Source organism: Staurois parvus, unplaced genomic scaffold, assembly GCF_062004578.1.
Source record: "Staurois parvus isolate SC_StPar_1 unplaced genomic scaffold, SC_StPar_1.0 ptg000031l, whole genome shotgun sequence".
NCBI lineage: Eukaryota > Metazoa > Chordata > Amphibia > Anura > Ranidae > Staurois > Staurois parvus.
In genome coordinates this window covers 9067854-9081470 of record NW_028317827.1, presented here as the reverse complement: position 1 = coordinate 9081470, position 13617 = coordinate 9067854, and the positions used below count along the sequence as shown (strand labels likewise).

Genomic DNA, 13617 nt, shown 5'->3' with positions numbered 1-13617 from the left:
TATTAACTATAAACAGGGTAGGAAAGTGTTATTTGTTGCACCGTATACGTCAGGCATATGATTTGCGCTACAGGAGCAAAAAGAAAAAAAGAAATTAACATTTTGCTAATTTCTCAGCAGAATCAATTGTATAAAGCCCATATGGCGACCTTTCAGACACATTTTCTCACATTTCAAGAAAGACAGATGACAGAAGCTGGAATTAAGGAAGTTAATTATGACATCATTAAAATGCGCATTGAGAACTTGTAATGGTAGTCAGATTGTGTGTGCAAGGTGAGAAAAAAAAAAAAAACTTGACTTGTCTGAAGTTGTCCCGGCACAAAGGTCGAGGAAACAGACAAAGATCAGGAAGTACACACATCAGCTGGTCATTTCAGACATCATCTGCCCAGCGACCATTTTACGTTAGGCAAGCAGATGTGAGCCAACCCAAATCATATTTCCTGCCAGTTGGTGCAAACAGCTTACACATTTCATTCTTCACAGTCGCTGTTTTTCTCAGCGATTTCAGATTTCAAGGCCAAAGTTCATGCACTAAAGTTTGGAAAGACAATGCAGCTAAAATTTACTTCTATTTACAAATCACTTATTTTAATCAATATAATTCATTACCTGCTATGAATCATGTTTAAACATTAAAAAATTGTATATTTTTGGACAAATCACTTACCCTAACAACTAGCCATGTTCAACCTAGAAGTAAACTAGAAAACATTGTGGCATTAAAAATATCAGCATGCCAGATTGTACCAGTGTGACAAGCAATGGAAAGTAGGCACCCACATTCTAACACCTATTTGTTCGACATATCCTGGGCTCAGTCATCAGGTGGGGTGGGGAGATGAGAGGTGTGCCCTTACTTTTTTAAATAACTTTTATAAAATCAGTATTTACATATGAACTGCAGGATCAATGGAGCCAGGAGAGGGGTTTTCTCACAAATATGATCAGGTGCCTTATAGTTCCTACTCTACTGAGCGTTTCACATCAATCGTCCTATAATATTTTTTGCTGCCAGCACAGGAACATTTTAGGGATCCAGGGAACTTTTTTCTAATAGGATCACTGGCCACCTGGCTATTTAAATTTTTTCTCTTTCATTACATCAACTTCCAGTCTTCCTCAATGTGAATTATGTTTTTAGCAAGTATAATTAATAATCTGATTTATGGTTAGATACCACTACTCTGTGTCGAACAAAAACATAACTTTCTCTAAATCATAATTCCCTTTTCTGAACTTCTATAACCAACAATCAAACACATTTGACTGAAAGAAAAATTTGTGACCTTTTGTGGTCACTCTTCAGTGTATCATAGCTATCACTGGTATTTACATAGTTAGTCTGGCTAAAAAAAAGACAAGTTCAACAATAAAAAAAAAAAAAAAAAAAAGTTATAGTCCTACACCCACAGTTGATCCAGAGGAAGACAAAAAACCCAGCAAAGCATGATCCAATTTGCTCCTGCAGGGAAAAAAATTCCTTCCTGATCCCCCGAGAGGCAATCGGATATTTTCTGGATCAATTATATTCTGTGTATCCAAGAAAGAATCCAGGCCTTTTTTAAAGCAATCCTCTGAGCTGGCCAGAACCAACTCTTGAGGAAGTCTATTCCACACATTCTCACAGCTCTTACTGTGAAGAACAAAAACCAAACAAGGGTGCACTCTCATCGTGCATTACCGTGGTACACCACATGTTTATTGTGTAATCAAATAGATATATACTGACAAACCAAAAGGAGAATAAAAGCAGAATAAATGGTCCGTAATGGCAGTCAATGAAAACTGACGCGTTTTGGGAGATGAACCCCCTTCCTCAGAGCTGAGATGTGTACCTGCTGGTCCAATGCTTATATGCCAAAAAATGCTAAAGAGGTCAAAAAGTCCCTCCCCCCACACACACGGCAGTCCAATCGCAGAGAAGATCGATTGGATCCACCTCCAAACAAAAAAAAAAAAAAAAAAGGGGGGGGGGGAATGGATGTAACAAAAATTAAAATAAAAATAAACATGAAAATAAAAAATGAATACATTTATAAAAATGTAAATGAAAACATGTATATGCATGAATAAATATATAGATAAATGAAAGTACAAGCTACATCAATCACTAAGTCTCTGAATGCATGAAAATAAAAATAAAATAACTGTACTCACTCATAGCCTCAGGATGGATTAAAGAGGCTCTAATAAAGGATCTCTGTCCCAGGAGTATCTGTCCCATATTAAATATAGTATGGTACATGATGTACATGTAGCATTAGATGATGTATAAAATGTATACCTAAATCCATGTTAGATGAATAATACATGATGACTGATTATTGGTAACTGATAAATCGTCAACAGCCAGCGTGGCGCCTGTGCAGCTCGCCACATTGGTTTAGTGTGGACGTGACTGGCAAGGACAATGGAAATGGCGGCGCGTATGCGCCCCGTGTGGCATCCCATTCGAGCATGTGCACCATGTGCGGCATCCCATTCGAGCATAGAAGAACCACGCATGCGCCGGGGAGCCGCACCACCCGATACACACCGAGGAAGTGTGTCAAATTAAGGGCGGAAGAGGATAGCCAGCTCCCTGAGTGGTGCTGGAAATGCCCTATTGATGGACAGATGTGGGATCCAATCAAAAGAAAACAAATGCAGTGTACTGTGACAAATAAACAAGGGATCTAAAGGGCATGCTGATGGCTAAAAATCAAAAGTGAAAAATAAATAAAATAAAAAAAAAAATGAATAAAAAATAATGAAAAACTGTGAAGAAACTTTTCCGTATTTGGAGATTACATTTCTTTTCCTCCAGATGTAGAGTGCCCCCTTGTCCTCTGTGATGACCTCAAGGTGAATAACTACACCGAGTTCACTATATGAACCACTGATGTATTTATACGTGTTGATCATATCCCCCCCTTAATCTCCTCTTCTCAAGAGAGAATACATTCAGTTCCACTAATCTTTCCTCATAACTGAGCTCTTCCATCCCTCTTACCAGTTTGGTTGCCCTTCTCTGTACTTTCTCCAGTTCCCCAATGTTCTTTTTGTGAATTGCTGCCCAAAACTGAACTGCATATTCCAGATGAGGTCTTACTAATGATTTGTACCGGGGTAATATGATATCTCTCTCTCTCTCTGGAGTCTATACCTCTTAATACAAGAGAGGATTTTGCTCGCTTTAGAAACCGCAGCTTGGCATCGCATGCCATTATTAAGCTTGTGATCTACCAGAACTCTTGAATAGAAAACAATACACCAGCTGACTCCTGATGATCTTAAACTGAAATCATGCTCCCTTTTATCTCTTAAACTGCAGGTTAAAGCACAGCGCCGCATAAAAAGGGAAAGTTCCGCTTTAAGGACTGGTTTCCCGCTCCCCATTAAGGATTGGCACCTTTAGGGAGCAGCTATGCTGCGGGGCCACGCGATCTGTCACCGGCTGTGTCCACGGGACACAGCCAATGACATATCACTACACAGGCCTATTGCCAGTGTCATGTGACCACTGTGACCAATCACAGCAGATCACAGTCAGTTGTATACAATGGATGGCTGTCATGCCATCCATTGTATACAATTATGTTGTTAGCTGTGACTGGTCAAAGCAGTCACATGATATAGACTGGGCCAATCACAGCCTATCTATATAATGTGATGAGCTTTGCCCAATCACATCTAATCACAACAAAAGACTGAATGAATCAGTTTCATTCAGTAACAATGATTGCAAATTCTATGGTAAATAATTACAAAGTTACTCATAAAAACAGGTTATACTTTTTAGCTTGAAACGGCAGAGGAACACTCTCCCCCCTATAGTTCCCAAGTCTGTTATCAATGAAATACATTAGTATTAGCAATCATAATGTGTTAAAAAAAAAAATCATGATCACTTGCCCAGAGTAGTTCAATGTTACTATGGTAACATTGTATTGCTTTGGTCACAGTGTGTTGAAAAAAAACTTAACAAAATACAAACTAAATTATTTTAATTTTTTTTTTTTTTTTTACATATTGTCACCAGTGTCTCTGATCACCTCCACACCAGTTATATTATAACACTGTGCTGGACTGGTGACAATATGTAAAAAAAAAAAAATATAGTGTTTTTGTTTTGTTTTAAATTTCTACATTTTCCAAAAAATTGTAAGAAAATTACAACCTCCAAAAAAACTCACCATGCCTTTTACTAAATACCTTGAACTGTATTTTACTAAAGGGGGTGATTTGGGGGGTATTTGTAATATTCTGGTGTTTTCAGGCCTCAAGAAATGAGATGGGCCATCCGTACATCAGCACTGATCAATTGACACACACACACACACACACACACACACACACACACACACACACACACACACACACACACACACACACACACACACACACACACACACACACACACACACACACACACACACACACACACACACACACACACACACACACACACACACACACACACACACACACACACACACCAATTTGGGGTATTTTTACCAAAGAAATGTAGCAGAATACATTCTGACCTAAATTTATGAAGAAATGTTATTTATTTGCAAAATTTTATAACAGAAACAAACAAAAATGCGTTTTTTCCAAACATTTCAGGGGGGTTTTTTTTGTTTTATTTAGCAAAAAATACAAAACTCAGTGGGGATTAAATACAACCAAATGATAAAAATGTCATATGGGTATAGTGTTGCATGACCACGCAATTGTCAAAGTGCAACAGAGCTGAAAGCTGAAAATTGGCTTGGGCAGGAAGAGGGTAAAAGTGGCCGGTATTGAAGTGATTAACATGTAGGAAACAGCAAAAGGCACCTAAGACATATACCTTGTGAAGCTCTCCAGGAACCCAGGGTCCTGATATGCAAACAACTGAAATCTTGCTGGCCTTGCACATTCCCCCCTTCTACATCTTAACATCGGTCTAACCTCTTGTTGGGACAGTGGCACATTTGCAGACAGGCACTCTGCCAGCTTCTGAATGCTCAAGTAGCTCTATAGGGAACATGAATGGATACATTTAGGTGCAGGAAGCAGAAGCCCCACAATAGCTGGTGACTGCACTGCTCATGTATAGATGCTCAAAGTGGTAGTAAAGTCTTGTAAGAAAATAAATAATCTGGTCTCTCTGGAAGTTAATGTGATAATGTGGAAGTATGCATTGCCAGGGCTTCCATCTTCACCTGGTCTTCTTTCTGTATTAGAGGACTCCGGTCATTTGAATGGCCGAGCCGCAATGACATAACTCCCATGTGTCACAGTCAGGGCACAGTGTGCATACACCAGTAATGTCACCAGCTGCAAAACATGCGAATATATCCTAAATGGTGCAGGTTTAATAGCTATTCATTTTACCTATGCTTTATTATAAGCTTACCTGTTGGTAAAAGTAACAAAGCAGTGAATGCCACATTATATGGTCATCAGAGAGCCGGCAGTGTTTCAGAAGCACTTACCAAGGATCTTAGTTATGTCCCAAATAATGACACCTAAACGCTTTCAATAGCCAGTGCACAGCCACCAGTGCAATGTTATCCGAAGCTTCTTCTGCAAGCGCAATGGAGTTGCACTATCCTGATACCAGGCTTCTCTCCATTAAATCTCTGGTACTAAAAGATTGCACTGTGCTGTGCTTGCGCAGCAGGCATTCTTTGTAAAAAATAAATAACAGCAGGAGAAACAGAAAGAAGTTTTTGGCAGAAGAGAATTACAAAGTCTGTTCTACCAAAAAATTTATCTTTTTCCCGAGTTCGACTAAAAATGTTAAGATCATCGCCCCTTTATGGTAATCATAAGGCCCTTGTGTATGGAAGGAGCACAACCCAACCATGCATTTTAGTAAGGAAGTAGAGGTAAATTGGCAAGCAAATACATTTGGACTCCACTGAATCCACAGCAGGGCTGCAGATTTACTGAATAGCAGGCTAAGGTCAGCACAGTTTTTGTGCAAGACTCTCTACAGAACTTCAAGAGTCCTGTTTTTGCACTAAGCTATTTCACATTGTTTGGTTATTTAAAAAAAGACACTAATTATGAAAATTCTGCCTTTACTTTTACTCAAACATGAGGTAGCTGTTCACTTTTCATTTAGTCCCATGAAGATATTAGTACATACAGTGGTGGAGCATGAATTCTCTATAAAACTGAATAGAACGAGCACAGCACATGGGTAGGCTTGGCTCAGAAGATTTTGAGAAGTGGCTGTGCAGCCTCATTTCTGCTATCTCTTGCTGGATCAGAGGCAGATGAGAAGTGAATAGAAGACTGGCAGGGGAGGATGGGGGAAGAAGGAACTACAATTTAAGTGTAACTGCACGAAATACGTAATTAGATGGAAATTCAGCACATCACACACAGACAAAATAGTACATAGAAGACTGATTTAGTACCCTTAGAGGTTGTTTTAATAAAAAACACCAAAAAAAAAAAAAAGTACCTTTTATTGCGGTTTCTGTTTGCTATCACGATTCCTCAGCCTGCGTTCCTACAGTGATTACTTATCAACAGTGGCCTAAATTCACCCTGACCACTGACATCAGGACAGAAGTGACATCGCGAGATTGAAGTCCTCTGTCCCTGGATTCTGTCCTTCGCTTCTAAGCCAAGTGAAGCAACCAAGAGGGGAGCAGCTGTATCTGATCACGAGAATAAAGCTGGCCATACATGGATCAAAATTTAGATGGTTCTGCAGGGACTGGCTGAATTTTGATTCATGAATGGCCACTGTGGTGGAACAGAAGTCGATCGGCAGATCCACTTCTGTTTAACCATCTTGCTGGATTTTAACAGCTTGATCAGCATTGCAGGCTATATCCTACAGTGCTGATCAATGTATTCTGATGAAGGGGAAGTCTCCTCGCTATCAGAATACAAAATACAAATTGATTCTGCACCTCGAATGTGTGGATGGGAGAATTGGGTCAGTTTTTTTTTCTCAACCTGCTGGTTGAAAGAAAAAAAAAAAAAATATGACTAATGTATGGGCAGCTCAAGCTGTACTGAAGTTGTGCCAACAACTTTGAACATGCACAATGGAGGAAGCCTTGGGCATGCCTGAGCGTTTTAAAATACATAATGAGGGAAAGTTGCTTCTGCACTTTGACAAGGCTAGGGAGATCAGCCATTCAAATAGTGACTGATTTCTGCTGTATGACCAGAACAGGAATATGCTGGTGGAAAGGCAGGACAACAACAGGATCAACAGGTAAAACCAATATGTAATATAAGGCTGTGAAACTAGAAAATATTGTTATAGAATTGTTAGAATAAATTTTTGGCTGGAGTGATACAAACACTTTGGGGTTGATTTACTAAAAGCAAATTGACTGTTCACTTTGCAAAGGAAGTTGCATAATTGCATTAGTTAGAGAACACAAGAAAAAAAAAATGTAACTGACCTGACCAAGTCCAGGCATACCACCCCCAAGCCTCAGCAGTCGGTCCATATTCCTGCAAAAATAGATAAAGCAAAACTGATCAGTCACTTCTCATCTACTCACCTTCAATCACTCAGTAGGCCAAAAATATTGGTGGTAATTACAACACAACATCAGTCTTCCTGTTAATTAACGCCACATATTAATGCAAGAAGCTGTCTCTTGCACTAATTAACAGGCAGTATTTGCTTCTTTAGGTTTACTTACCATAAGTCCTCAAAAGAAATGGTTTTTGATATAAAATCCTATTGTGGAAGGTAGCTTTTATTGGAGGCATAGCAGGAATAAGTGCCTAAATAGGTTAGTAAACACACATGATTTCTGTTTACAATACAGTAACTTTCTCTTCCTTTATACATATTATTTAAAATTAACATCCTCATTAGTATACCCTCCACTAATTAACGTACTGCTTGTCAGCTTCTATCAAAACGGTGACTGAACAATATCAAGTAAACAAAATTCGAATTGATAAGGTCTTTGGTGTGGGCATGTTCTTCTTTTCGGTTGATTAAAACTTTTAAAAAGAATAAAAGAGGAAAAAAACAATTTTACAGTCCGAACACGAACGCCTCACTTCACACATACACCAGCTATGCAATACTAATTTTAACAACTATATATAGAGGAAAAAAAAAAAAATCTGTCAAAAAACACTAAGCAGACCCATTTCAAATGGCACAGTGATATCTTTGGAAGCGTATTCTTATTAAATAATATATAATTTATTTTAAAACTATTACTGTTCAAATCACAAAACAGAAAGAACTGGAGGGCCAATTCACACTTGTGCTGAGACCTGTGGTTTTCTGCACAAAAAAAAAAAAAAAAACACACAAGTATCTGTAAGGGCAAATAGAAAACAATCATTTCTATGCGCCCAGTTCACATTTGAATGCAGCTTTTGTGTGAGTTGCAGTGCAGTGCGGAAATCTTCAAAATTTCAGCATTTTTCTGTCCCATTCACCACAGCCCACCTGCAGCCCCACATAATTCTGCATTTCAGTGCATAGAAATGAATGAAATGTCACACACTGATAATCCAGTATAAGAAAAAAAAAAAGTAACCGTGCTCTGCATTTTACAATGGCCAGGCACTGCCAGACAAAATAGACACTTCCTGCACAGTAAGCGGCTACGTTTTTGTGAACAAATCCTAATACTAGGGCTGCAACTAATGATTTTTTTCATAATCAAATAGTTGGCCAATTATTGTTTTGATCAATTGGATAAAAACCTCAATATGCCATTATTCTATTTAAAATAATTTAATGAACAGAGAGTTACACGCAAACTGCAAAATAAAAAGCTTAAAAAAAAAAATCCCCACCACATTCTTCTGAAAAGAGGTGGATTATCACTGTTCCAGAAACTCTGCACTGGAATGTACGAATGCTAGACCGGGTTCACACTGATGCGGTGCAGGAAACACTGCTATCCCTGTGCATTTCCTGCACCAAACTGCAATCGCATGGTGTTCATGCGACCTGCTGCGGGTGTCGATGTTAAATTAATGACACCCCAGCACAAATTGCAAAATGTGATGCGAATGCCAGAAATCGCATTGCATGGGTGAGATTCATGGGTGCAATTCAAGTTCTGGTAAAAAAAAAAAAAAAAAGGGGGTCCTGCACCTTTTTTGGTGTGGATGCGATGAGTCATACAAAATGTATGGCTCAAATTGCACCACACAGACATCTCATGTAATTCGCACATGAATGCGGTGTCCTGAACCGCCTTAGTGTGAACTCGGTATTAATGTGTCCACATGCTCAGGGCTAAGGCTGGTTCTTTTTTTTTTTTTTACAAACTATGTCGCCTGCAGCAGAGAAGAAGCCCTCTGATGGTGTGGAGGTGCCTGGGATACACAAGTAGGATTTCACTAGTTTTGCCAAGGTAGAATATTTCTCTTGGTTACTGTTACACCAAATAAAAGCCTTCCCTCCTTGGCAAGGGGCTTTTATGCAAAATAAGCCTGGACTTCATTTCTTGAGTATTAATGTCCTCATGTTGCCCATTTTAGTCTCCTTTTCACTGCTGCCCCAGACTCGGAGTAAAGATGGTGCAGATGTTGAGGGCTCAGCAACTTTAATTACAGGCAAAGTGGTAGTTTGCTGCTGCACCATCTCCCCTCTTAAAGCAAGTGCCTCTGTCTGCACCGTAGCCTGTACATTTAAAATTTGCTCTGATGTTAAAAATGTAAATTTTCTAAATCTTGAGTCCAGCGCAAAAAAGGAAAGAATTACAGTGTTTAGGACCTGTTCAAAAAGAACACTTCCTTGAGAAAGACTGGCTGTATCCAATGGAAACATGTCAGTATAGGCGGGAGGTGACATTATCAGTATAAAGGCACTGTTATAGAGTTTTTTGCTATTTGATACAGGCTGGTTGTCAGCGGCCAGGGCCCAGCCTGTGTTAATACAAGTGCTCCTACTGAACGTGTGTCATTAGGCAGACGCATGCTTACACTGCATTAACAACACAGCTCAGAAGCAACATGCAGCCGACAATATAGAGTAAGTGTCTTGTGTTATTGTTGTATATGTCGTTTTTCTTTAATGTTTATTTTTGCAAGGATTTGTGTGTTAGAGCTGCAGGAACCGGTTTTTATAGTGTTTGAGTTGTGCTGCTTTTATAGGATTAAGGCCCCTTTCACACGGGTGTTCTGTTTCTTTTCATCAGTTGTCACGTTTTTTTTCATGCAAAAACAGATTAGTTTACATCCGCTTTTCATCAGTTTACGTCCTTTTTGCATCCGTTTTTCAACTGTTTACATCCTTTTTTCTTCCGTTCAAAACAGCAGTTGTTAACGGATATGGACATTAACAGATGATCAACAAACACCAGCATGTACACAGATTTTCCAAAAAGTTGTGCCATAATGAGCATTTCAGTCCAATCATTACTTGCCTACTAGCAAAGCCCTACATCCCTCACTTCCCAAACAGACATCTCAGGAGACTCTTGGCTCAGGCCCACATCTACAGATGCATATCAATGAATTTGATTTTAATCAAAAAGTTAATTTATTTCAGTAACTCAATTCAAAAAGTTAAACTCTTATATAGATTCAGTACACACAGAGTGATCTATTTCAAGCATTTCTTTCTTTTAATTTTCATGATTATGGCTTACAGCTAGTGAAAAACCAAAATTCAGTATCTCATAAAATTAGAATATTGTAAAAAAGTTCAATATTGTAGACTTATGGGGTTTTATTTACTAAAGCTGGAGAGTCCAAAATCAGACTCCCTTCTGCATAGAAACCAATCATCTTCCAGGTTTCATTGCCAAAGCTTCACTGAACAAGCTGAGGTTAGAAGCTGATTGGTTTCTATGCAGAAGGGAGTCTGATTTTGGACTCTCCAGCTTTAGTAAATAAACCCCATGGTGTCATACTCTAATCAGCTAATTATTATTATTATACAGTATTTATAAAGCGCCAATGGTTCACTCAGCGCTGTACATTACAAGCTTATTAACTCAAAACACCTATAAAAGGTTTCCTGAGCCTTTGAATGGTCTCTCAGTAGGTTCCACAATCATGGGGAAGACTGTTGACTTGACAGTTGTCCAGAAGACAGTCATTAATGCTCTCCACAAGGAGGGTAAGCCACAAAAGGTCATTGCTAAAGAAGCTGGCTGTTCACAGAGTTCTGTATCCAAGCATATTTATGGAAAGTTGAGTGGAAGGAAAAAGTGTGGTGGAACAAAGGTGCACAAGCAACAAGGATAACCACAGTTTTGAGAAGATTTTGAAGCAAAGGTCATTTGAGAATTTGCGGGAGAGTGGACTATGGCTGGTGTCAGTGCTTCAAGAGCCACCACACACAGACGTATCCAGGACATAGGCTACAACTGTCGCATTCCTTGTGTCAAGCCACTCCTGAACCAGAGACGTCAGAAGCGTCTTAGCTGGGCTAAGGAGAAAGAGGACTTTACTGTTGTTCAGTGGTCCAAAGACCTCTTTTCAGATGAAAGTACATTTTGCATTTCAGTTGGAAATCAAGATCCCAGAGTCTGGAGGAAGAGTAGAGAGGCACAGAATCACAGCAGCATGGTCCAGGTCCAGTGTGAAGTTTCCAGTCAGTGATGATTTGGGGAGCCATGTCATCTGCTGGTCCACGGTGTTTGATCAAGTCCAAAGTCAGCGCAGCCAGGAAAGTCTAGAGCACTTCATGCTTCCCTCTGCTGACCAGCTTTATAGAGATGCTGATTTCATTTTCCAGGAGAACTTGGCACCTGCCCGCACTGCCAAAAGTACCAACACCTGGTTTAATGATCATGGTATCTCTCTGCTTGATTGGCCAGCAAACTTGACTGAACTAAACCATAGAAAATTTGCGGGGTATTGTCAAGAGGAAGATGAGACACCAGACCCAATAATGAAGACAAGCTGAAGGCCGCTATCAAAGCAACCTGGGCTTTCAAAACACCTCAGCAGTGCCACAGGCTGATCGCCTCCATGCCACGCCGCTTTGATGCAGTAATTCATGCAAAAGGAGCCCTAACCAGTATTGCGTGCATACTACACTGTACATGGACATACTTTTAAGTAGGCCTACATTTCTGAATTACAAATCCTTTTTTTATTGGTTTTATGTAATATTCTAATTTCCTGAGATACTGAATTTTGAGATTTCACTAGCTGGAAGCCATAATAATCAAAATTAAAAGAAAGAAATGCTTGAAATATATCACTGTGTGTAATTAATCTACCGTATAGAACATATGAGTTTCACTTTTTGAATTGAATTACTGAAATAAATTAACTTTTTGATGATATTCTAATTTATTGAAATGCACCTGTATCTACTCATAGTACTTTGTATATCTGTGTTTATGAATTGCGTTTGAAACAGGCTGTTTATATATATTCCACTCAACAACCACCAAAGCAAACTCTGAGGAAGAACAATCTTCTGTGTCAGGCAATGATTATTGTTTCTGGGATCCCGTTCTCTGCATATTGGTTTAGGCCAGTGGTCGGCAAGCCGCGGCTCGCGAGCCACATGCGGCTCTTTACAAACTTCAATGCGGCTCTTCTGTGTGCCGGGCGCCCGCTCCCCTCCCTCCTCTCCCTCCTCTCGGGCGGCCACCCCCTCCCCTCCCTCCTCTCGGGCGGCCGCCCCAAAAGTCAGGACTCTGCAGCTGTCAGGATGTAGGCGGGGCAGCCAGGATGTAGGCAGGGCAGCGTGACGAACTCCTCTCCTCTCACAGTCCGCCCTGAAGACCAGAACAGCGCGGGAATACGGCGAGAGGAACGCGCGGAGCAAAGGTAAGTGAATTGACACAGGGGGGACTTACTATATGGGGGATGAATTACTATAGGGGGGATGAATTACTATAGGGGGGATGAATTACTATAGGGGGGATGAATTACTATAGGGGGAATGAATTACTATATGGGGAATGAATTACTATATGGGGAATGAATTACTATATGGGGGATGAATTACTATATGGGGGATGAATTACTATATGGGGGATGAATTACTATATGGGGGATGAATTACTATATGGGGGATGAATTACTATATGGGGGATGAATTACTACTATTGGCTCAGTTGAAAAAAAAGGTTGCCCACCACTGGTTTAGGCAGACTTGAGTTATAAACAAGTAGACGAAACCCTACATCCCTTGGTTCCCTACAAACAGAAATGTATCAATCAGTAGGCAGCACTGTGCATTTAACAACTGTGATCTGCAATAACAATAAGGAGAAACAAATAAAATACACATACTGGAGCTGCTGGGCTGCTGAAACTACAACTCCCCTCATCGCTGGAGACAGCAGCCATGATGATGTGGACAACTATCCCAATATGAAAAGACAGCACCATATATTTGCATCATGGTAAATGTATTTTATATCTGTTAAAAAAGGAGCAACCTAAATGCACATATTTAGGATTTCGGGGAGCCATCAAATTGATCCCCGTATATTTCTCTGTTTTTTGTTTTAAGTAAAACTAAAGGCAAAACTTTTTTTTTTTGTTTTGGACAGAGTGTAGATTTATTAGAACCCCTATTAGGTTTTTATTGCTGTCTGAGCCCCCCGTTAGGCAGATTCACCCTCTCTATTTATCCTGTTTACTATTATCATAGAAATGAAAGTAAAGAAAATCCCAAATTTTTGGTTGTCCCCAGAAAAGTAATAGAGGGGA

General features: G+C 39.7%; 1 protein-coding gene across 1 annotated transcript in view; it reads right to left on the bottom strand.

Annotated features, from left to right (window-relative positions):
- PSMD14 (proteasome 26S subunit, non-ATPase 14) overlaps positions 1-13617 on the bottom strand; it is a 133805-nt gene that overhangs the window by 108436 nt on the left and 11752 nt on the right. Inside the window, exon 2 of the mRNA XM_089659993.1 lies at positions 7410-7461. Within this exon, the coding sequence (XP_089516119.1) occupies positions 7410-7457 (48 nt within the window). The 5' untranslated portion in view covers positions 7458-7461. The remainder of the gene's footprint in view (positions 1-7409; positions 7462-13617) is intronic.